This window comes from Quercus lobata, chromosome 1 (assembly GCF_001633185.2).
Source record: "Quercus lobata isolate SW786 chromosome 1, ValleyOak3.0 Primary Assembly, whole genome shotgun sequence".
In the NCBI taxonomy this organism is placed as follows: Eukaryota; Viridiplantae; Streptophyta; class Magnoliopsida; order Fagales; family Fagaceae; genus Quercus; species Quercus lobata.
Genome location: NC_044904.1, coordinates 28969377 through 28994701, shown reverse-complemented (window position 1 = coordinate 28994701; position 25325 = coordinate 28969377). Strand labels below are relative to the sequence as shown.

The window sequence follows — 25325 nt, the reverse complement described above, 5'->3', positions numbered from 1 at the left end:
AGGATGTAAAATGTAGCGTATTTAATCATTGTAGTATCGACTATCAAGTGAGAGAGAGAGTACACACACAAATCCATACTCCAACAAAATGCAGCATAATTTAATGTATTCATTCATTTATTTAGCTTGTGTACAATTGATCATGCATCATACACAATCTGCTGGGGATAATTATATTGGCATTAAAATTATTCTTCTTTTGGATATGTAATGAGTTCAATGCCTAAAACGAGGAATACAATACAGCACAACGTAATAGCTTTACCTACTGCCGTACATATACAAACAAGATGAACGTACTCGTGCTAACCGCTTGTCATACATAGCACACAGAAATACTTTACATAATGGCGTACATAAACAAACAATATAGAGATTCTCATGTTACCACGAAAGCACTAGATGAACCTGTGAAATGGCGAACTGATCCGATAAGGCCCTTTGAAGCACCAAAGTGTTTTATCCTGTACACACCAGGAGATGCAGATTCCGGGATTCTCCATTCTATTGTTGCCTGACTTCGACTGCTGAATTTGGATGGTCTTGACCACTTAAAACGCAGGCATAAATCATCATCATCATAAGCAGGAATCCAAATATCCTTTCCTTGGAGGATCTCCACAAGCGCAAACGTAGCTTCAGTCATGAGATCATTTCGGGGACAAGCTGACCAGAAGGTAACTGTCACCAAGTCACCTCTCTTAAAGGTGGAGTTTTGAGGAATGTCAGAGTCACAATCCCCAAAATTTACACCACGAGGTGTCGCATCTATCACAACTGGGGTAAGTAAGCTTATTTGCTTCTCCAAGAGATCTGGGGGTTGTGGCCCTGGTTGAACAGGTTGGTTGCTGTTGATAGCACTTGCAAGTTTCTTGAACTCTTGAATATAGGCACTGAGCGTATGTGGACCATATAATGTGGAGGCTCCCTGAGAAGCAAAATATCAGTAAAAGAGAGGAGAAAAAATAATTATAAGCAACAATAGTTATTTTACAAAAGTAAATGGAAGAGTATGATTACTAATTTGACTGCACTTTATTTATTTATTTTAGTTGTGTGTGTGCAGTGTGCACAGCTGTGTTTTGACCTAAGGATCTACTTTCTAAACAGAGAGGCTATATGACTTCAAGGCCATCTTATAAGTATGCCAATATAGCAGGCATTTATTCATATCTTTTGTAATCAAATTATACAAAATTTTAAGGTTTACAGCTTTTGGATGCTTTGCTCTAGGCCTCTAGTAGTAAGGAATGGTGTGGGGTTAGGGAAATGACTTGGGTTCAAACCTTACCAAACAAGGTAATAGATAAATAAACAGCAAGTACTCTAATCATGATTAAGAAGCAACAGAAAAAGTTTTTGACTATGTACAGTAAGCTGTGATGTATGTAATGTCCCCCAAGTTTCTCTTGCAGCATATAATATTTTCTAAGCTAATGACATCAAATGGTGCCACTTGGTTAAGAGTTCACTTCTAGTGGCATTTCATAGATAATATTACTCCATTTTTTGAACCTATTACTCTACATGCATGTTTGTTCCATGAAACCAAGAACTGACCTCATATCTCTGCACTTCATACTCTTCGAATGTAGTTACATACTGTGAATAGGTATTAGTCAACCCTGCTATAACAACATGAACATTGCTATTAAAGTCTCCATGACCACCACTTGTGAGCACTGACTTCACAGCATCTCGGAGACGCCTCCCAGCCATTGTTGTGAATTCTGTGAGAACCAAAACAATCAGAAAAATGAGCAGAAAGAACCCAATGAACAATACAAAGAAGAAGAAAAAATTAATTAGAGTCTAGAAACAACTGTAAGAAATAATTGACAAGAAAGATGTATATGTTCTCCTTCGTAATTCTCTTTATGGAAAGTGAAAATGCATAATTTCCAGTTTCTCATTCTAGACAGACCCAGGAGTTAGTTGAGAAAATGAAACATAAATCGCTTAATACCAAGAGAAGAACAGAAGAATATACAAGGCAAGCCACTACCTCCGGGTACACTGAGAATGACTAGCTGTCCTATTTGAAGGACCTGGATTGGAAGTATTGAAGGCTGCAAAAACCAATGACATACAAAATTTTTAGCAAGTACAACAATCAACCTTTATGCTGAGGGAGTGGTGGTTTGGGGAATCAAAGGCCTGAACAGTGGTCTCAAAACCAGTAAATATGAACCACAGAGATAAGCTTAAAATTTTTTACATCAACAATTATAACTCTTTGACAGGTAGTAAATGTCCTGAAAACAATTTCATAAATCAAATGGCTGCAATCTTCCAATTACATATTGTTTGTGAAAGTTTTCCAGCAGAACTACCACTTTGAAAAATGCATTCAGTAATCCTTGGAGCTATCTATTCACAACATGGATTTCTCTTCAACTATGTGGATGTCTGTAAGCTCAATAGTCTAGCATAGCTCAAAAGGAAATCACAATTTCCCATATCTGAATTTAAATCATATGAATTCTACAAATCAGTCAACACTGTGCACAACCTATTTGAATAAAAGCTAGAAATTGTCAGATATCATTCATTGGAATGTCATTTCCAACACAAATACAGTTGCCTATACCAAGTTTTCATAGTTTGAGTTTGACTTCAGAAAGACGCCCAACACTCAGTCTAGATCCTTCACCTAAAACTTTTTATATCTTATACAAAAGGTTTCTGTACAGAGGAAATATATAAAATTATCACTTCTAGGAATTGTAACAATCACAAACAATACAGAATCTATATTCATAAAATGCATACAGGTACTGCTTGTTAACACCATATTAAAAGAAATAATGTGGCTATACATGAACCTCATGCTGATCAAGATTATTTGGTTTGGGAAACAGAATGATTGGACCTTGTTCAGGCAGTAAATTGTTACAATCTACTCACATAAAAAATATGCTCACTTATAAAAACCATGTGAAAACAAGTGTGCAACTTACAGCCCAATCATATGGTTCCTTCATTTCACCAGTATCAAGCAAGATGGGCTTCGGCTGTTGACAATCAATTTGTTCCTGGTCTGGTGTTTTAAGTAAGTTTCGCACCAACTTCCAGAAAGGATTTCCCTGACATATCATAAGAGTAAACAGTGAAGATGCAAAACATGCAGCCTCTAAACGGTACATGGGCATTTTCACAATGCCCAGCCCACAAAGAATTGCTATTACAGATTACCTTGTCATCTCCTTGCTTAAAATCAAAAGCTCCAGGACCATCTGTTGTTCCAGCAGCAAATGCAAATCCCATTGCAGCAGGACATGTTTTTACCACCTCAAACCCTCCTCCCTTTTTAGGAAGTGTCACATTAAGTTGTGAGAAGTCTATATAAGTGTGGCGATAGTCAACCTTCCCTGTTAACTGTTCAGATGCTTTGTCAAAAAGCTCTACAGCTTTTCTGAATTGCCTCTTTCCAATAATACGTGTACTTTCAAATTCATCAGGGTAGCTGCCATTTTAAATACAGAATGTAATTTATATACACAAGCATAAGACACATATAAGTTAAACCACCAAAAAAACTTCAGCACACAGAGGGATAAGTACCCTGGTCCTCGTCCATAGCATAGCTCATTCTTCCCACCACATGTACTGTGATTAAAGTCACAAGGTAACCCAGTGTCTATGCAGAATGCTCCAAGAACATTTGGGCTAACATCACCACAGTTTGATTGACAAAAGGCAGATACAAATCTAGGCTTGTTATCCTGCCTGGGAGAACCCCTGACACGTCTTGCAACAGTTTGAATGCTGGCTGCAGGCCTACCAGGAGGAGACTGGAAGGATGCAGCAAGCTCCAGTAACTCATGGTCTGCATCAGGAAAAAGAACGTAAAAGATGAATAAACAAAGTTGACTTTCCTTAATTGCAGCAGTTAAATCCTTCGAAATTTCTATCACATGTGCCGTCTTGAAACAAAATTTGTCTGTAAAGTATCCATATCATACCCAAGGTTGCTTACTTTACCCAAATATTAATATAGAAGGCTGATATAGCTTATTTACTGGCATGTATCACATTTAACCAAGTATAAATATACCTGGTAGGCAGACATCCCTGACTGAATCCACAAACATGAAAAAGTCTAAAATACAATGAGACCCAACTTTTAACATGCAAATGCACCAACAATCAAAAAAATAACTAAACAAAAAATATGTTCATGACCATTTTTTTAAATCATGCCTTTAATTTTTAAACCAATCCAACTACTGTTTAATAATATACAACATATTCAGGTAAACTTGTTCATCTGTGACACAGTCTTTACCCCATCAGCACAGTCATCACTCATCATTAGTAATATACAGAACATAGAGAATTGAAAATTTGGTATGTCGGATCAACATGGTACAGATTTGACAATTTGTCCTATGACAGACCCAAGACCTAAACCATTTAATAGTGTAATATCTTTTGGGGCCTGCTTTAGATATTATAAAACTTTATAGCCTAAACCATCTTCAGATAATTGTACTGTAATTAAATGCAAAAGCTAGTAACTTACGGTTATTAGGAAGGTCGGTAATTATGTTTGAGGCTCTTTGTGGAATTCCATCAGCTCCAAATCCTTCAAAATATGAGCTTCCAATACCTTTCTGCTCAAACCAGTCCTCCATAAATCTTGCAGCAGCACCTTTATTATCCCCACTTATCAAGGAGTTTGTACGACTCATAGAAGTTCCATGAGTGGCAAACCAATTGAAGCTACCGATTGGACCCCACTTATCACTTACAAACTTCAAAAGTGTCATTTCCTTATCAACGTCATACTTGTATTTACTGCGCTCTGCTGCTGGATTATTGAGATAAGCACTAGGGCTGCGACTTACACCAGCATCTAGGAGCTCTCCTGTAGTTAAAAACCAAAACCTATGTCAGAATGTGAATTATATTTGTAAAATGAAAGGTATAGTAACAACTTACCAAAACACCATACAACCAGTGGTGCAACATAGTGCATGGCAGGCTGAAAGCAACACAATATAATAACGTTTTTTAACTGTAGGATTCCAAGTTCAGAATAGGAGCCTTATTTTTCCCACTGATGTTCTTTTTTAGCTATTTATTTATCCTTTTCTACTTTCCAGTTGACCTATATGTCCAACAAGGTAGCACACTGCTGAATGCATCTATAGAAGAAGAAAACTACCCTTACTTTTTATTAAAGAAACCTTGACACTAGCTTTATATGCACAGAACTGGATCTAGACAGATGAAAATCCATACTTTTGAAAAATAAACACATTGGGTAAATTACCGGGTCCTCCTAACACACGCGGGTAACATCTAAAGCAGGGTAAACTAAGTCACTGGGATCAAATCATAAAAAGTTTGTAAGAGTTAAAGCAAATAAAAGAAGGGGGTGAATTGAGGTGATAGACCTTTCTTTTTGATTGGTTAGTTACACACACCCAATGGCTCTTGAACCAATGATTAGACCCTCCACCTAGCACTTATAAGTGGATGAGGTGACAGTTAAGCTAGAGTTCATTGGCTGAATTGAAGTAATAGCTTGATAGCACAAATAACATTTGACCAAAGTGAACAGCTCACGGTACATACGTGAGAAATCTGCTAAATAGATTCCAACTTTTTTATATCTTCCATAAATATTAAAAGACAAAAGGGGGCAACTGACTAAGTACACAAGTAAGCATACAAAATAGGTGCTCCAAAGACAAAAGAGTAGCATGGGTTCCAGTTCCAAAGGGGTATATAGTATTTCTATTTCGATAGTTATATGGGAAGGGGGATTTGAACCCTGGATGTCTTGGAAACAACAATAGATACCAATCAGTTGAGTTACAGGGCTCTTAGCCAAAGAAGCATATAGTATTGCAGGTAATAATAATATTAGAAAAGAAGCAAATCAGAGCTCTGTAAAGAATTAAACATCTCAAATAGTCAAATTCTAATTGAGGGATTGATTGTACACCCCTAGTACACTCCCGGTGTTCTTGGGTGTTTTCTTTTTGATCAATAAAATTTCCGTTACTTATCAAAAGAAATGATGTGGTCAGTATATGAGCTTTTCTCTTACCCTTACTAACAAAAACTGATCCTGGCTGGAGATTTTCATGAGCTGCTACAATGCTTTTCTCAATTCCATCAACAAGGACGTCAAATGATTGACGCACAAAACCGAGAGATGTTATGATGTAAGTAACATATTGGAGATAACCCCCAGGCCCTGCATGGGTGTGAATTCCGCTAATAGCTACATTCTTTTCAGTATATAGGTCCCCATACCTGCCAAATAACAAGATTCATTGACTTCAATTAGATGGATAGAGATGTTGTGATATCCAACAAATTCAAATTTTGGAACTTAGTATGATTAATTGAAGTTCAATCATTTCAAGAACACACCAATAACTACCTGTTTAAAAACACATAGCACCATTTGTATTTTGAAACATATCTCCATATTATACATCATAATACGCGTTGCTCTTACATCATGGGGTGGAATTTGTGGCATGTATTGATCACTAAGGAAAGTAATAGCTTGAGACATAGTATACTAAGTACCTTGCCTTTAACCTCTCAATCACTTTTACTGTCACAAGCTGTGAAGCCATGCAAGCATCTAGATTTACAAATACTACCCGATTCCCTTGTGGCTCTGCAACAATAAATGTGCGAGCTCGAAGCCTGAAGTGAACCCCAGATGCGATCTGTTCTGTATTAGCATAGCCCATCATATTAACATCAGCGGCTGGTCCTGTGATGTCATAACTTCCAAGTCCAATCAAATAATTGGAATCTGAGACTACTCCTCTACCATTCTGTAGCAGGAGTACCAAAGCAATCCATAACCAAATAGCTACACATGGCCTCCAAACACTCAAATTAAACACGAACCCCATTGCACTCAACCACGTAGATAAATCAAAACTCAATCGATTCTTCTCATTTTCCTTCATCAAGTACATATACTGTGTCAGACAAGCATAGTGGATAACAGCATATAAGAGCTGAAAATATGAAAAATGAAGCATACAACTTGCAAATGAGTTTTTCCAACAAATGGTCTAACATGCGATCCATAAAATCTCTCTCTCTCAAAAGTTAGGTACACCACACAACAATGCACACTCTATTTCGTTGTTTGATCAACTTCTTAAGCTAAAACCCCTTTTTCACAACACTGCAACCATCTACAATTTATTTGAAGACAACAAAATAAACAATAACATATACCATGTTATAAAATTCAGTTACCACTTGTTAGGGAAACAAATAAATTCAAGTCAAAGAAGCATTCATCCGAGGGTCATTCTACACTTCACACTTTTCTTTTGTATGTACCATCTAGGAAGCACAGATACTCCATATTTGTTCAAGTACCAGTATCAGATACGTAACCTTACTGGATACCTCTACATGAATGTCTCAGCCGTTCCTCTTTTCTTTTTTTCTCAGAAAAGTGCCGATACATCTAGGATACCCTCTTGATACAGCCTGAATACGGTCGTAACCCAACCCTCCGATAATGAAAGATTTGTGAGGATTTTTATTTATATCTTTTATATATTGGTTTCAATGTTGAGCACTTATTTAGCTATCTTTTCTTTTACTTTTTTGGATCTTAGTTTGTATTCTAAACATGGATCCACTTTATTATTCATTATTGCTCTTAAATTTATAAATGCTTAACAATCAATGAAAAATAAATACTTAACAATATATAAAAAAAAAAAAAAAAACATTTAATAATTAATTCATATAAGTATCTCCAACATTTCCTAGTTTTTCATGAATTGTTGTATCGCAGTATCTTGTATTGTACCGTAGCCATACCCAAAAACATACAAGTGCTTCTTAGTGTGCCATACTTACCAGTCTTAACTATTCATCTATTATCGTAAAATATATATTAAATAAGACAAATATCCTAAGTTAACTATTTAAAATAGGTAGGTCATACATACCCACTTTTGCAGAGTGGAAAAAGTGATATATAGACCGCCTTACCTAATATTTTTGGAGACATTATTTCCTGACTCGAACTCGCAACCCAGCTTTTGCAAGAAAGCACAAGGCCCAAAGTATGGTACATTAACAATAATTTTTTTTTTTTTTTTTAAGTGGGTAACCTATAATTCTTTCTTAATATCCAAATAAAAGGAAAGAAATTAAAGCAATCTTGATCAATTCTAATAGCCAAATATATTTCAGTACAATAAATTATGCACCACTTGAGTAACAGTCTTGTCTTTTTAACAGTCCTGGCTATGACTACTATTTCAGTACGTCTCTACCTAACAAAAAATACTTTAAAAAAATATAGACAAAACCCTAGAAATGAAATAATCTGAATATCAAAACCCACAAATTTTGAGTGGAGAAGAGGTTCCATACCTTAGCACAGTACAGGTTGCGATTCAATGAACGCGATCACGATCGTTTCAAAGCAGTTTTCTGCTACTTAATTTGGTCGAGTGTTTGACAGAAATTTATAGAGCAAAGAGAGAGAGAGAGAGAGCAAGAGTGTGGGTCTGAGAGAGTACACGCACCTAAGGTTTGCAGTGGAGTGAATGTGAAGAATTTTGGAGTGGTTTGGTTATGGGGGAAGGTTTCAATTTCAATGCTGGTGACATGGGCTTGAAAGTTGGAATGGTAGCTTTACAGTTTTTTTTTAACGTTGGTTTTTAAATAAAGAATACATGTCGGTCCCTTGGGTGTATGGATGTTCTGTGCAATCGTTGGTGAATTTATGAGTTTTGTCTTCTTCTTCTTTTTTGCCTTTGGGATTGTCAAGAAAATAGTCTATTAGTATTATTAAAACTAGAAATATGACTCGTTAAAAAAAGTTATGTGAACAAAATTATATTTATTAAATGGTATTTTCAATTGTCATATGATGAATAGAGGAAGATGACTTTAAACTAAACTTATCTTAAATTTAAGACAAAAAACAACATGGGATTTGCTGTGCACACATGCACATTAACTGGAAAGGATCAGGTTCTAGATTTTTTTTTTACTCCTTATCTCCTCCCCTTGCTCATCATTACACATTTTTTGTCCTTGTGACATGAAATTAAATGAACCCCCAAAATATCATTTATTGGACAAGAGATGAATCAAATCAAACTATGTTTTTTTTTTTCTTTTAAAAAAAAAAAACTTTATAATGTCAGTTATCTTTAAGGGTTATGCTAACAAGTATCTTTAGAGTATTAATTAACAATTCATTTTAGGAAAGTTTTGACACCATTTTTATAGGAAATTAAAAAAGCTGTTAACATATTAATTACTTTTTTTCCCATAAAAACTTTCTTTAAAGGGATAATTAACCAATACTCTAACGGCATTCGTTAGTATTTTCCTATCTTTAAAAAGCTAAAACAATCTAATCCTCTGCTCTGTTCATTTCTAATTGCATTGCATGTCTCTTTTGCAAATTGGTGGGAGATATGGATCAATATTAAATGAGTCATGTTAATGAATGTCATTAGAGTAATGATTAATAAATTATAATAGAAAAGTTTTAACATAATTTTCATGGGAAATATAAAAACTGTCAATAATATTTATTATTTTATCATTTTTCTAGAAAAATGTTTCTAAAAATAGCAGTTAAACCAATTTTCTAAATACATTGGTTAACATTTCCCATGTTAAATCTCTCCCAAATCAAACTTTTGAGGAAATAAATGCTATAAGTCTATAACAAGTTAGGACTCAAGACAGTTTACTTATCCAATTCATTAGGTTTTGGGGAATAGAATAAAAACACTAAATTAATGACAAATAATAATTAATCTTGGAAAAATGCTAACGAATGTCCTTAATCTTATCATGCACTTGTTTGTTTGTTTGTTTTTTTTTTTTTTTAATTTAATATTCTGATAAGTCTTAAATAATTCATAACTGTTAATTAAGCTTTGCTTTATTGGGTTCACCATTTGTGAATTATTTTTGCACGTTTCATTTACAAATGACTTATTGAATAATAATTATTAAAAAAAATCCTCTGTCGCGTGTGCTATTCTCAAATACAAAACATTATATAACATAACAAGCAATTACAACATGAATTTCCTATGCCTCTAGGTGTAACGCAAATTATTTTCTTTCGCTCGCATGTTTGATGATTACCCAACAGAATAGCAGAAACGTCTTAAACTAAAGAAATGGCAACCCATGCAATTCCAAAAAAATGGATACCCAGCACGAAATATCATCGAAAGTGTAGTGGGGCCTTAACCATTTTGGATTTGGGATCAAATTTGGTTGCATCAAGATCAGTATACGTACCTACTACTACTAGTAATGGCTTATATATCTTGCCCTCCCAGAAAAGCAACCAAGAAAAACATATATACTTACATATATCATGCCCATTTTTTCCATTTACTTGTGACATCACATAATAATAATCAACAAATATAGTATCTTGTATCAAAGCCACTTTCAGTTAACGAAGGAATTTGTGTTCTATACGATGACTTTATTAACTTCTTTTCCATTCTAGCGTCAACATGCCGCTACATTTTTAACAAAGCAATTATTCTTTGTGTTTGTCATTTCATAAGAAGCTTCGATGCAATGAAATATGTAACTTTCCGTTCCATTTTCTGTGTGTGTGAGAGGAGATAGGAAGAGTGATAGAAGTACATTGTGCCATAAAAACAGGATTGTTTATATATGCAAGCTACTAGTATCACTTATTGTAGCTGTTTACTTGTTAAGGTGAAGCTACTAGGTCTTGATCCCCAGGGGTTTGAGAGCCCCGGATCAATCAAGCCTAGTTTGTGTGTGTGAGTGTGAGAGAGAGAGATTTCATTTCATTCCTTTTAACCCACAAGCCCAAAGTCCACTTCAATAAACCCAAATTAACAAGCTAAAAGCCCATTCAATTTAACCCAAGCCTACACTCGGGCCCAACCCAACCTCCATTATCCAAATTTACATTAACATCCGTCCAGCCTCCAACAATTGCTTATCTGCCCTACTACTTCAGATAATTACACAAATACCCCTCCACTTTCTCAAGACTACCAAAATACCCTTAGTCTTTTCCAAATTACCTTTACGTCTACACAACTTTGCCAATTTACCCAAATACCTCTCAACTTCACCAAATCGTCATAATACCCAAATTACCCCAAACATTCAAAAAATTATCAGAATACCCTCCAAGGCCCTAGGACACATCTCAAACCCCTAAAAGTAGCTCCTAGAATTCCAATCAAGAGTGCACAGCTTGAAATTAGTCTAACTCTTCAAGATTCGAGCAAGTCCAATAATAGACCACTCACTTCAAGCATGGATATTTGTTTCACTCTTATCAAACCATAAGCTTTATACATATGCAAACACCTGGTAGGAACATTGTGTTGTTGAGCAGCTAATCCTATCAATATTTTATCATGCTTATTTAATTTATTATTCAATCAACAATTGTCGTATGAATTATAAAAATTATGGGATAAATAATGTATGGTAATTGTTGTAAAACAAATGTTGTAGGGCACCCAACACATTCCCTACAGATAAATGAACATCCAAATGTATTTCAATTGTTGATAGACATTTCGCTACCTACGTATACTTCAACATTTCCAAGAAAAGTATGTTTTAAAATTACGACATGAAATAAGAAAACATAAAAAGAACAGAAAATATGTGTTACATTTAATTTTTAAACTTTTACTATTAAAAATACGAATTCATTTGCAAATAGCATAATATAATAAACTTTTTGTTATAGTATATTATAATCACGTATAAATTAATTTCATATGATTGTTATTTATTTACGTTAAATATATTCATATTATAATAAATTATTGACAAACAAATATATTAATTAAATAAGTAAAATTCCAACTTGAATTTTAATCTATGAAGGAAGGAATAAATGCTGCTAGATCAAAGGAAAAACTAAAATGGGAACCACCTCTCCAAGGCTAGTTCAAAGCTAATGTTGATGGAGCTATTATCAAAGAGACTAGTAAAGCAGGCATAGGGGTGGTGGTGCGTGACAGTCAAGGATGGGTGCTGGCTATTTTGTCGGTGAATGTGGAGGGTGCGCAAGATGCATAGCCCATTGAGGCATTAGCTATCTAGCGAACTATCAGGTTTGCAATTAAGGTTGTGTTTAGCAATATGTAAAATATTTTTAGTTGTTTGTTTGTGTTTTGAAAAATTTGTTGAAAAAGTATTTGCAGTGTTTGGTATTGCATGTAAAAACTTATTTTTAGAAAACCCAACCACCACAGTCACCACTGGCCACTACAAAATCAGCCTCCAGCAGCCACCATCAACCACCACATAACCAATTAACCTGAAAAATCATAATCAAAATCAAAACCCATTAATCTCAAAATCAATATCTAAACCCATTTACCAAAACCCACAGGCCACCGCCATTGAAACCCACAAACCACCCTAGCCACCGGTCCACCACCACCAATTGGCCACCATCAACACTTAAACTCACCCCTAACCCACCACCATTGAAACCCATGAATCACCCCAACCATCGATCCTCCAAAACCCAAGAACAAATGTTACTTTACAATAATAATAAAAAACCATTTAGGGCAGTGACGACGTGGGTGGGGGATGGGTTGAGGCGATGCGATCATGCTCACCCTCATCTTCATGATCATCGACTTGAGCATGAGACTGAGAGTGAGTAAATGAGCTCAGATTGGAGCTGAACAAAATCGAGGGGAGGAAGAGGGATGGGTCTAGTGAGTGAAAGAGAGAGGACAAAGGTGGAGTAGACGACAAACTGCCTTCACCGGCGAAGGGCAGGCACGACAGTTGGGCTGTGGGTTAAAGACTGGATTTGTGCTTCACCGGCGGTAGCTTTCTCTGCCCTTCGGCTTGGGCTTGGCATGAGTGATGAGAGTGAGTGAGGAGATGAATTTTTAGAGGAGTGGAAATGGTTTGAAGATAATATTATTGTGTAAAATATTTTCCAAGTGTGGGTGGGGTATTTTACGGTCAAACTAATGTATTTTCAGTTTGACTTTAATTTCCTGAGGTGCCAAACACCATCAATGGTGTAAAACATTTTCCAATTTACAATTACACTCGAAACAAACATAGCCTAAGACTAGCTTCAAGTGTTATAATTGAGAGTGACTCACTTTCGGTGGTTAAAGCTATCCAAGACACTACTGAAACCACTTCTCATATTGGACACGTCATAGATGATGTGAAGTTTGTCAATAGTCTTGAGAAGCTATGAATTCCATCACACAAAGAGGGAGGCAAACCAAATTGCTCAAACATTGGCCCACAATGCTATTCATTTTGATATAGAGATGGTTTGGCTTGAAGTAGGGGTGTCAATTCGGGTAAGCGTGTCAGGTTCGTGTCGTGTTGAAGTAGGGGTATTCAACTAAATGGCTCAACCCTAACCCGACCCATTTAATAATCGTGTCATAATCCTTTAACCCTAACCCGACCTGTTAATAAGGCAGGTTGACCTGACCTAACCCATTTGACACACTTAATAAACGAGTCGTGTTGGGTTGACACGAATGTAACACAACTCATTTCAATTTGCATAATATTAAATATAACATCCATTTAGAAATAATTTTTTTTTTTACATCCCAAAAAGCAATGCATACACATCAAGTCTTCAACCCACATTCAAAATAATATAGTTCAACAAAAATATAACATTTATCTAGAAATAAGTTTTTTACACTCCAAAAAAAGTGCATACACTTCAACCCAAATTCAAAATAACAAAGTTTAACAAAAATAAAATAACATAGTTCAACAAAAATATAATCTCCTTGGAACTCACTAAATGCTAAGTGTCAATATTGAAAAAATTTGAGCAAACAGTGAACTAATCCTGACTATGACCACGATTATCATCCATAGATTCTTTGTTGATGTCCAAATTATCTTCCACAAGCTCATCCAATTTCATTTGTGCAAGTTCTATGCCAAAAAAAAAAAAAAAAAAAAAGTATTAGTAGTTCTAGGGTTTGTAAAGTTTCAATTTTCAATTATATCCTTTGTCAATTTTTGTAATTACTCACTTTTCTTTTTAAATTTAAAATATGTGTTGGATATAAAAGGTATTTGAGAAATCTAAAATAAAATAAATATTTATTTGTTATATGAGTTAAACAGGTTGTGTTAAGTGTGTCGTTTTGGGTTAACATAAATAAATGGGCGTGTCAAACGTGTCTATTACGGGTTACACGAGTTAACCTGCTTATGACACATTTCTTATCGTGTCGCTTTCGGGTCGACCCGTTTATGACTCAAACCCATTAAGGCCCAACCCTAACCCGAAAAAACCCGTGTTGGGTTCGTGTCGTATTCGCAGGTTGGGTCGAACATTGACACCCCTAGCTTGAAGAGATTCCTCCTTGTGTGTCAGTTGTAATCCAAAATGATATTGTGTAATTGCTAGTTTTCTTTTAATGAAAACTTTTTAATCTGATTCTAATTTTTTTTTTTAAAAGGTAAATAAAGTTGTCTAATTTTTTTTTTAATCGTGTTTGTTGTGGCTATCCATGATATAACAATTTTGAATTTTTGTCATAACTCTAACCAAATATTAACTTACAAGCATATATTGTATATTAAATATTCAATGGAATACAAGATTTAATTCAAAAGAGGGGAAATCATATTTATGGGGCCAAAGAAAGTGTAGCCTCGGCCCAGGCCCAGTTTATCTTAAAGACCGCAGCCCAAGCCGAGGAGGGCCATTGCCGAAGACGACCTCCTCCTCGGCACTTCATTAAATGCCCAAAGAAAGGAACAAGCCGAGTGTAGCGGGTAGGGCCAGGAAAAAAGCAGCTAACACAGTAATACGGAATTCGGCGTCTGACAAACCCATGCCCATGCCCATACGCCTTTCCAGCAACTCCCAACCACTCTAGGTATGGGTCGACTGGACAGGCCTGCACCCCAAAAGTAGAAATCAACACGTGGACACAAAAAAGGGGAATGGGACACCAGTATAAAAGGCGAAACAAACAAAGATAAAAGGAAGGCTGGCCACAAAGGAGTTTGGCTAGGAAGGCCAAGCTCGCCCATGTAGTATTCCCCGTAGGAACTACGACTAAAACCACTCTCTTATGCCCAGGTCATACCTTTCAAGCCCACTCTCTACAAATGATATTGTGGGAGGCCTTTTTACTTACGAGTCCAATTTTATCTTGGAGTTGTTACAAATTATGCCCCTACAATTGGCGCCGTCTGTGGGGAGGTTTGTGTCTTGGCATAGGCGATGGTGTGGGACAATACCCTTGTCATTTTCTACCAGCCAGTTACAGCGTGCTAACGTAGAGCTTCGTTGGGGGCTATGATTCTTGACTAGGGGCTACACTTTATAGCGTCAGCCACGCAGATGGGTCAAGGGGCTCGGCCGAGGATTTAATTCCCCTAAAGCCAAAGCCCCATAGAAGCAAAATTACAAGTTTTGGACAGAACCAAGGCCTTGTATGGTCCTTGGACTCAAGCCTCTGGGGAAACCAACTACTTAAGAGTAAAAAAACAAGTTTTGGACAGAACCAAGACCTTGTATGGTCCTCGGACTCAAGCCTCTGGGGAAACCAACTACTTAAGAGTAAAAACACAAGTTTTGGACAGAACCAAGGCCTTGCATGGTCCTCGAACTCAAGCCTCTGGGGAAACCAACTACTTAAGAGCAAAAACACAAGTTTTGGACAGAACCAAGGCCTTGTATGGTCCTCGGACTCAAACCTCTGGGGAAACCAACTACTTAAGAGCAAAAACACAAGTTTTGGACAGAACTAAGGTCTTGCATGGTCCTCGGACTCAAGCCTCTGGGGAAACCAACTACTTAAGAGCAAAACACAAGTTTTGGACAGAACCAAGGCCTTGTATGGTCCTCGGACTCAAGCCTCTGGGGAAACCAACTACTTAAAAGCAAAAGTACAAGTTTTGGACAGAACCAAGGCCTTGCATGGTCCTCAGACTCAAGCCTCTGGGGAAACCAACTACTTAAGAGCAAAAACACAAGTTTTGGACAGAACCAAGGCCTTGCATGGTCCTCGGACTCAAGCCTCTGGGGAAACCAACTACTTAAGAGCAAAAACACAAGTTTTGGACAGAACCAAGGCCTTGCATGGTCCTCGGACTCAAGCCTCTGGGGAAACCAACTACTTAAGAGCAAAAACACAAGTTTTGGACAGAACCAAGGCCTTGCATGGTCCTCGGACTCAAGCCTCTGGGGAAACCAACTACTTAAAAGCAAAAGTACAAGTTTTGGACAGAACCAAGGCCTTGCATGGTCTTCGGACCCAAGCCTCTGGGGAAACCAACTACTTAAAAGCAAAAGTACAAGTTTTGGACAGAACCAAGGCCTTGCATGGTCCTCGGACTCAAGCCTATGGGGAAACCAAGTACTTAAGAGAAAAACTACGTTACATGGGCCTTAGGATCTATCCGAGGAGAATTCCCCCATTAACGGTTGGGTTAATCCCTACACTGAATAGATTGCCCAGCCTACCCTTGGACCCTCAGTACCAAAGGGATTGATGCAATTTAGAGCAGTATGCTACCAAAAAACACAATTGAGGTCCCTCACTGCTCGGCTACCCTCTCGGATGAATTATTTAGAGTTTATCGTTCTCGGACATTGGTCTAGCATGCATCGCGCAGCACTCAGCCGCTATCCCGGTTAGTTCCAAGAGTTTAATTTATTGAGAATTACCATTGTTATACTTGATAATGTCCGTAAATTTGAACTAGTAGGAATCTGTGTTAAGGCATTTTTCTGCTCCGAGTGTCATTAGAGGCAAGTTTATATTTAATATTCATGCACAAAGTAGTTGTTGCAGAAAAGAAAAGTATATAGAAAGAAATAAACTCATCTTTTATTAAGACAAAGGAATAGTACGGTGTACAATGAAAAGTTGAAATAAGCTTACATTAAAGCTAACTACGTAAGTAAAAAGAAAAATACAAGAGAGTAAAGATAAAGCCGAAGGAGAAGCACAAAGGAGAGGTTGGCTGCTACGCCGAGATGTTGAGTAAGGGAACCACTCCTCAATACTTTTACATGCCCATAACTCAGGCAGCAAAAGAATCCGACGAGGGGCCTGCACCTTCGAAGAAAAGGTGCAGAGAGCACCTGGCTTTGGGCCAGCGCCGCTGAAGAAAAGGTGCAGGGAACCCAACTTGGGGCTTGCACCGTTGAAGAAAAGGTGCAGGGAGCCGGAAGTTGGGGAGCCCCCGTGAAAATTTGCCTGCGACAAGGCAGACGGCGTTGATGGCGGAAATTCCTTCTTCTGACATGCCAAAAATCTAGCATGACCAGAACCTGCTTCGGATTTTGACTAAAAGAGAGAGGAAGACCATCTTCCCCCTGTCAAAGCGGAGGACCGGCTTGAATCTGTGCCATCCTTGTTCGTACCATATCACCTTGAGGATTCGGTGCCTCTGAAGCGGGTAAAGACCCTTCATCCCCACCCATGCCTCAAGCATATTAACCTGAGGCTAAATGACACTGAAAATGGAGACTGAGTATGGCGGATGGATTATGTTTCTGAAGGAAGCAGAAGGGTTTGTATACAAGGGGAGTGACCCCCTATCCTATTTATACACAGAGCAGACCGGTGACACTTAACTTGTGCAAATTTCCAAGGAACGCTACAGACAAAGCAGACTGGGCTCAATTTCCAACCTCATCCTCAGCCGTAGGATCTGAAGATCCTCGTGAAGGCGTGCCTCGAATACCGAAATATCAAAAGACTCCGCGCGAATGAAAAATAAGGGCGCGTCCTTTGTTTTGACACGATTCCCAAGTAAATGGAAAAATGCAAATATTTATGGAGTGCAGAATCAGAACGGGTTATGATGTAGGCCCAACATTATCAAAACCCTCCTTCCCAACTAAAAGTCGGGCAGCAAGCTTTTGAGGGGCTATTGTAGGGCCAAAGAAAGTGTAGCCTCGGCCCAGGCCCAGTTTATCTTAAGGACCGCAACCCAAGCCGAGGAGGGCCATTACCGAGGACGACCTCCTCCTCGGCACTTCATTAAATGCCCAAAGAAAGGAACAAGCCGAGTGTAGCGGGCAGGGCCAGGAAAAAAGCAGCCAACACAGTAATACGGAATTCGGCGTCTGACCCATGCCCATGCCCATGCCCATGCCCATGCCCATACGCCTTTCCAGCAACTCCCAACCACTCTAGGTATGGGTCGACTGGACAGGCCTGCACCCCAAAAGTAGAAATCAACACGTGGACACAAAAAAGGGGAATGAGACACCAGTATAAAAGGCGAAACAAACAAAGATAAAAGGGAGGCTGGCCACAAAGGAGTTTGGCTAGGAAGGCCAAGCTCGCCCATGTAGTATTCCTCGTAGGAACTACGACTAAAACCACTCTCTTATGCCCAGGTCATACCTTTCAAGCCCACTCTCTACAAATGATATTGTGGGAGGCCTTTTTACTTACGAGTCCAATTTTATCTTGGAGTTGTTACAAATTGTGCCCCTACAATATTCAATATAACTATTAATAGTTAATTATAAGTAAAAGATAAAGAGTAGAGGTACAACTGTAGAAAATAGAAACATTGGAAAGTGGGAGGCACAATTGGACCGATATCAATCAATTTCCAATTTCAAGGAATAATAGAGTAGAGTTATATAACTCATGTAGGTTTATTATATGTGACTATTTGGCTTATTATTTGTCGTTTTTCATCCATTAAACCTTATGCAATACTCACTATAAACCAAATGCAAATATTATTTCTCATTTGAAAAAAAAAGAAAAGAAGAGAGTATACATTCGTACAATTGAAAAGGGCATGAGAGATGTCAGTAGTTTTTATTTTTTATAAATTTATGGACATGCGTGTACTGTACGCGTAACATACACGATTTTGCTACCTACATAATAAATCTTAATAATATTACTTCTTGCAATAATACACACACATATATACAGTGGCAGAAACCCATTTGGATGTCAGATGCTCGGTTTTCTTTTCTTTGTGCTCATCATTTTTCTAACTTTGGTGATCTGTTTCAGTTTTTATGTGCGCATGGTTCCTCTAATCTGATTGCTCTGTTCGCTATGGCTGCTTGGGGTATCTGGGAGAGGCGAAACAGGGTGAGGGAGGGGCAGAAAACTTGGGGTTCAAATTTGGTGATGCACCGAGCTTCAGAGCTTTTGCAGGAGTATCGGGATATACAATCGGTGAATCCACGGATGGCTGCCCGGAGTATGGATTTGCGTTGGAAGCCACCTGATTCAGGTGTTTACAAAATAAACTTTGATGGCGCTTTATTCCTGGAACAGAGGTGCGCTGGCTTAGGGGTGGTTGTGAGGGACTCGGCTGGGCTTGTCATGGCTGCGTTAAGTCAGAGAGTGCGGCTCCCAGGTTCGGCTGATGTGGTGGAGGCTTTGGCAACTCGAAGAGCCATCTGCTTTGCTCAGGAACTCAGCCTTCACAATGTGGTGATTGAAGGTGACTCTTTGAGAGTTATTGAAGCCATTATCGATACTAGGCCAGTGTAGACTTTGTATGGACATATTATTGATGAGATAAGACTGTTATCTTCTTCTTTTATTTGTAATTTTATGCATGTCAATCGTAAGGGCAATAAGCTAGCTCATGCCCTTGCTAGACGAGCAGTTTTATCTGCTGACATCGATGTGTGGATAGAAGAACTTCCACGGGACTTGGAGAATGTTGTTTAGTTTGTTTTTTCCAGTAATAAAGTTTCTTTTACCTTTTCCTCAAAAAAATATACAGTGGCGGAGCTAGAAATTTAGATTAGGGGGGGCAAGATTAAAAGTAAAAAACTAATCGAAAAAAATTAATCAATATTAATAACAAAATAAATAAGCAACTATATGCTAATGTAATTGACATATAGAATCTAACATAAAATGTAAACTTTAATTTGGCTTTTCACACCTAGCTTAATTTACTCAATTGCCCTCGAAGATTTTTCATATTTTGAAACCGCTACATGATCTTTTCACACTTAATAGTCTTAAATATATATTTCTAAACAATCATTCATTCATTGATCTCCAATTCGATTGCGTAGTTGATTTTTAATTATGTTCATTGTCGAAAAATCTCTTTCAATAATAGTTGTTGCAACTGGTAAAATCAATGCCAAGGTCATGAGTAAACCAATGGATATGAAACATCATTTTTCATTTCTACCATCTTTTTAGCAAGCTGCCCAATTCCTTTAAGTACTAAATGCTTTCAAAAACTCTAAGGTAGACTAGTATCAAAAGACTTTTTTTTTTTTTTTAATGTGAGGCATCCTTTACTCCTTTATATATATTATATATATATATATATATATATATATATAATATATATATATATATATATTTTTTTTTATAGAGTCCTATTAGTATTAGTATTAGGTTGTGTAATTCCTTTTAGGTTTGGCAGTACGATCCTTTTTTCTTTTCCTTTTCTTTTTTTTCTTTTTTTTTTGTTTGTTTTAATCATTATTAGGTCAGCCCCATTCCCCTATGATTCCTATTTCCTTATGTCAGCCCCATTTCCCTATGATTCCTATTTCCTTATACGTACCATATTAGTAGCAAAAAAATTTAAAAGTTCAGGGGGGGCAGGTGCCCCCCCTCCCCCTCCCTCCGCCCCTGCATATATATATATATATATATGGTTTAAAATAATGACTCAATCAAATTGAACATCAATAAATCATAAGGTAATAAGATCGATAATAAAATCGAGTGAGTGTCCACTTTGTATAAATTACTTTGACAAGATAAGAATAAGTTAGGATTGTTAGAATTATGTGCCCTCAAAAACAATACTATGCATTTTTATTTGATGATAAAATTTTATTGTCACATTCATAACTTTTATAGGTATATTTCATTGTTTAAATGTAGCATGTGATGTCACCTCTGTGGAAAAAATCATGTTAAGGGTTAATTAAGGAACCAAAGATAGGGTGTAATGATTTTTCATAAATTATTAAATTGTTCTAGGTTGTAGATATTAATTGAATATTATCACTGAAACCTACACTTGTTGTGCTGCTATATGATAGGATGATTTACTCCATCATTGAAGTAGTGACTTTAAGCAAACAAGTGGGTGTAATGTAATAAGTACATACATTGAATTGGATCCGATCAAGGATACCTTATGGAGTGATCATTGTTAATTAAAATGTTGTTCTATCACAATTTTTCTACTGTCCTCAAACATAAGGAGTTTGTGTATATTTATTTAGTATGCACATAACTTTGACAATGTCAACTGGTGATGCCAATTTTAAAAGCTATATACAGACACGTTGGGTTATGTGTGTAATGAGTAAAATATATAAATGCTCAACAATAAATCCACCAGTCTCTAAAAAAGATAGTATATTCGGTTGATTTTGATATTGAAGTTGAACTCAAAACAAAACCGGCCGGTGACATTTTTTCAAAAATGTTTTTCATATATATAATATTGTATATATATACTTAAAGAGTTTTTTAAAAATATTTTGGAGTCCAATAGAAATTATGAAATCAAGAAATTAAGGGTCACATAAGTTAGGGGCATGACAGTGATATTTATCCAGTCCTAGTGGGCTGTGGGAATATAGTATGGTGGAAGGACATAGATATAAAATTGTATGAAATGGGACCTCATTTGTAATTCTCTAATATTCAGGGGTCAATTGCAATGTGTTGATGAATATTATTGCAATATGTAGAAGTTCAGATATTTTCTTGATATGGTTGAGAAAATTTAGAAATAATTTTGAAAGAGTTTCAAGATAAGTCAATAATGTTCAAAAAGTTATTGATAAATCCTACGGCTGAAGATTAGGATCCCTAAGGATCTCACGTCCAATCTCTCTAGGGTTTTAGAAGTCTTAAATAAAATAAGATTTTATAATATCATATTTAGTGATTGGCCATCAGAACTACTGTATGATACTGCAGTCTTCTAAAAACTCAATAAAAATAGAGAGAGAGACATGAATACCTTGGGAGGCAACACGCTTGGGTTGCTAAGAGAGGTACGCAATTTTGTTTTATTTAGAATCCATGGTTGTGTGGTACAACGATCTTTAAATGAAAATATAATTTTTGTTTTATATTGCTTCCGCAAAAGTTTTCAGTGGTATCAGAGCAAACCACAATTAATCATGGATTCTGAATCGTTATTCATATCAGTATGTGTGTTGAGATTTATTTCCTATATGTCGTGATTGATATATGTGATATGTTAATTGTTTTTTTTTTTTTTAATTTTTTTTTTATTCGGAGAAGTGGAGAACAATAAAAAATATGTGCTGTGATTGATATATATTGATATGTTGATTGTTTGGTTCCGATTCGTTTTCGTAGTGCAATAATTAATATTCAGAGAAGTCGCATGTCTCTTGCATCTACTCTTGAGTTGTGCGCCGTAGTGCTATTGTTACTTTACAGATTGTCTATTATGGTTTTATATATATGTGATTATTTGTGTAACCCATATTGACATGTTTTAGTGCATTGACTCACCTTTTTTTTATGTTGATAAAATCTTGAGTATTGCCGAATTAAGGTATTGAATCTCAATTGGTGGGAGTTGTGTCAGATACATAAAGAATGATATTTAGTGCATTGACTCACTTTACAGTTGCATCCCAGTACTGATATATATTAAGTGCTAAACAGGATTATTTTATAGAATAATTCCTATGGCCCTCCATTGTCGGTGAATAAAGGTTCTATTAAATTAAAATTTTGTTTAAGCCAAAAGGATAGACTTGATTTTGGTTTGGTAGTTCCTCTTGTTTACTTCTTGGGAAGACAAGTGTGTGTATGACTGGTGGGAGTGTGGCTAAAATAGCAACATAATCATACTAGTACATATATCACACTCAGATAATAGTTTGCACTTATCCAAATAAACATGACCACTAAAATAGTGTAAAACATGTTTGATTTGGAGGCCAAAAGTAAATCGGGAGTCATAGATAAATTAAATAAAATTAGAAATATGAGATGAAATTATGATGAATAGTATATATTTGCCTTTATATGGTGTGCACAGTATATTTCAAAAGAAATTATTGGAGCATGCAAGGTAAGGATTCCCGATGCCCACTTCAAACTATTTATGAATATAATTGTTATATTCTGTTCTGGGAATCTATTATATTTTGTTCTTGTGGGAGGTACCATTAGTTATTCTAAAACCTGAATATGATGGATATATGTATGTGAAAATATTATTTTATATTATTTTGCAGATTCATTATGACCAATTTTAATCCCTTAGTTAAGATTTTGGATGAAAATCGATTATCTGGACCAAACTATGTAGATTGGAAAAGGAACCTAATCATTGTTTTCACTGCTGATAAGATAGCTCATGTCCTTAATACTAAGGCACCAAAACTTGATTTAGCTGATGCCACTGAAGCGCAAAGAGATGCATTCAATAAGTGGCATGAGGCTAATAAAATGGCTAAATGCTACATAATGGCCTCTATGACCAATGTGTTGCAAAAACAATGCTAAGGCCTACTTACAGCACAAGATATGATGCTGCACCTCAAAGAGATGTTTGGAGAACAAAGCAGAAGTGCACGGCAAATTGCTATGAAAAATCTCATGTCCACCAAAATGGTGGAAGGAACTCTAGTTCGGGAACATGTCCTGAAGATGATTTCTTTCATCAATGAATTGGATATGCTTGGTGCATAAATTGATAGTGAGACCCAAGTTGATGCGATCCTAGCACCTTTACCTGATTCTTTTAATCAGTTTATCATGAAATAACAGAATAAGATGGTAGTGACATTGTCAGAACTGCTCAATATGTTGAAAGCAGCTGAGGATCTCATCAAGAAAGAAAAGCCTACTGTAATGTTGGCTAAAAAATCTGATACTTCTCTTAAGTTGAAGCCTAAGGGTAAGAACTAGAAGAGAAAAGGGTCTCAGTCATTCAATAAGGCTCAAGGTGACAAAGTGAATAAGGACACTAAGAAAAAGAAAGCAAAAGGAAATTGTTTCCATTGCGGTAAGCCTAGTCATTGGAAGAGAAACTGTCGCCATTATTTGGCTTCTCTGAAGAATGACAAACCTACAGAAGGTATGCCTAATTTGCTCGTTATTGAAACAAATTTAATGGATGGTCCATTTGATTCTTGGTGTGTAGATTCTAGTACAATCTCACACATTTGCAATATGCTGCAGGGGTTCAAGGAGACCCGAAGGCTAAATGAAGGGGAGATGATCCTAAAGATGGGGACTGGTGCAACTGTTGCAGCCACTGCCATTGGAATCTTTTATTTAGAATTATCTTCTAGTAGAACTCTTGTCTTAGAAGATTGCTTATATGTGCCAGAAGTGCGAAAAATTTAGTTTCAGTTTCAATACTTGGTTGTTCAGGATATTCATTTCTTTTTACTTCTGAACTTGTTGTTAAGTTTAATAATAAATTTGTAACTTCTAGCATTTTACAAGATGGTCTTTATTTTTTGAGTTCTATTGATAATTCTATTAATTGTGTTGAGAATGATATTGCTGCCAGTGTGTTATCTCTTAAAAGAAAAAGAGATGTTAATCCTACCTATTTGTGGCACTTAAGGCTTGGTCATATCAATATTGACCGAATCAATAGATTGGTAAGGGATGGGCCATTGAATCTTTTAAAGGTAGAGCCTTATCCAATTTGTGAGCCTTGCTTACAAGGGAAAATGACCAAAAGTCCCTTTACAGGAAAGGGAGCTAGAGCCACTGATGTATTAGGATTAATACACACTAATGTTTGTGGTCCTATGAATCACATGGCAAGAGGTGGTTTCTATTACTTCATTACTTTTATTGATGATTACTCTAGGTATGGTTATTTGTACCTAATGAAACATAAATCTAAATCCTTTGAAAAGTTTAAAGAATTTCGTAATGAGGTTGAGAAACAAGCTGGAAAATGCATAAAAGTTCTTCGCTCTAATAGAGGAGGAGAATACCTCTTGGATCAATTTAAGGAATATCTAAAAGAAAATGGGGTTATTTCTCAATTGACTCCCCCTGCCACACCTCAACATAATGGTGCAGCTGAAAGAAGAAATAGAACCTTATTAGATATGGTTCGTTCTATGATGAGCATGTCAGAGTTGCCAATTTCATTTTGGGGTTATGCTTTGGAGACTACTGTTTATTTATTAAATAGAGTCCCTACCAAATCAGTTCCTAATACCCCATATGAGTTATGGACTGGTAAGAAACCAAGTCTAAATCACTTAAAGATATGGGGTTGTCTAGCACATGTTAGAAATTCTAATATGGATAAGCTAGGACTTAGGAGTGATAGATGTTTATTTGTTGGCT

General features: G+C 36.5%; 2 protein-coding genes across 3 annotated transcripts; one reads left to right on the top strand and one right to left on the bottom strand.

The window, feature by feature from the left end:
- Positions 1-89: 89 nt before the first annotated feature.
- LOC115985901 (neutral ceramidase 1) lies at positions 90-8662 on the bottom strand. Of its 2 annotated transcripts, XM_031108798.1 has the most exons (10): positions 8386-8662; positions 6553-6941; positions 6062-6270; positions 4526-4870; positions 3565-3829; positions 3196-3466; positions 2961-3086; positions 2006-2069; positions 1561-1730; positions 90-928 (listed from the first exon to the last, which is right to left on the bottom strand). In XM_031108798.1, the coding sequence occupies exons 2-10, from the start codon at positions 6888-6890 to the stop codon at positions 380-382; spliced, it is 2337 nt and encodes a 778-aa protein (XP_030964658.1). In that variant the 5' UTR covers positions 6891-6941; positions 8386-8662; the 3' UTR covers positions 90-379. The 2 variants fall into 2 exon arrangements, with proteins under 2 accessions (XP_030964658.1, XP_030964654.1); XM_031108794.1 differs by lacking the exon at positions 8386-8662 and having other exon boundaries at positions 6553-6971.
- Positions 8663-19070: 10408 nt separating this feature from the next.
- On the top strand, positions 19071-19514 carry LOC115952073. Its single transcript, XM_031069162.1, has one exon. It carries the CDS (start codon positions 19071-19073, stop codon positions 19512-19514), a length of 444 nt encoding a protein of 147 aa, XP_030925022.1.
- Positions 19515-25325: the final 5811 nt, after the last annotated feature.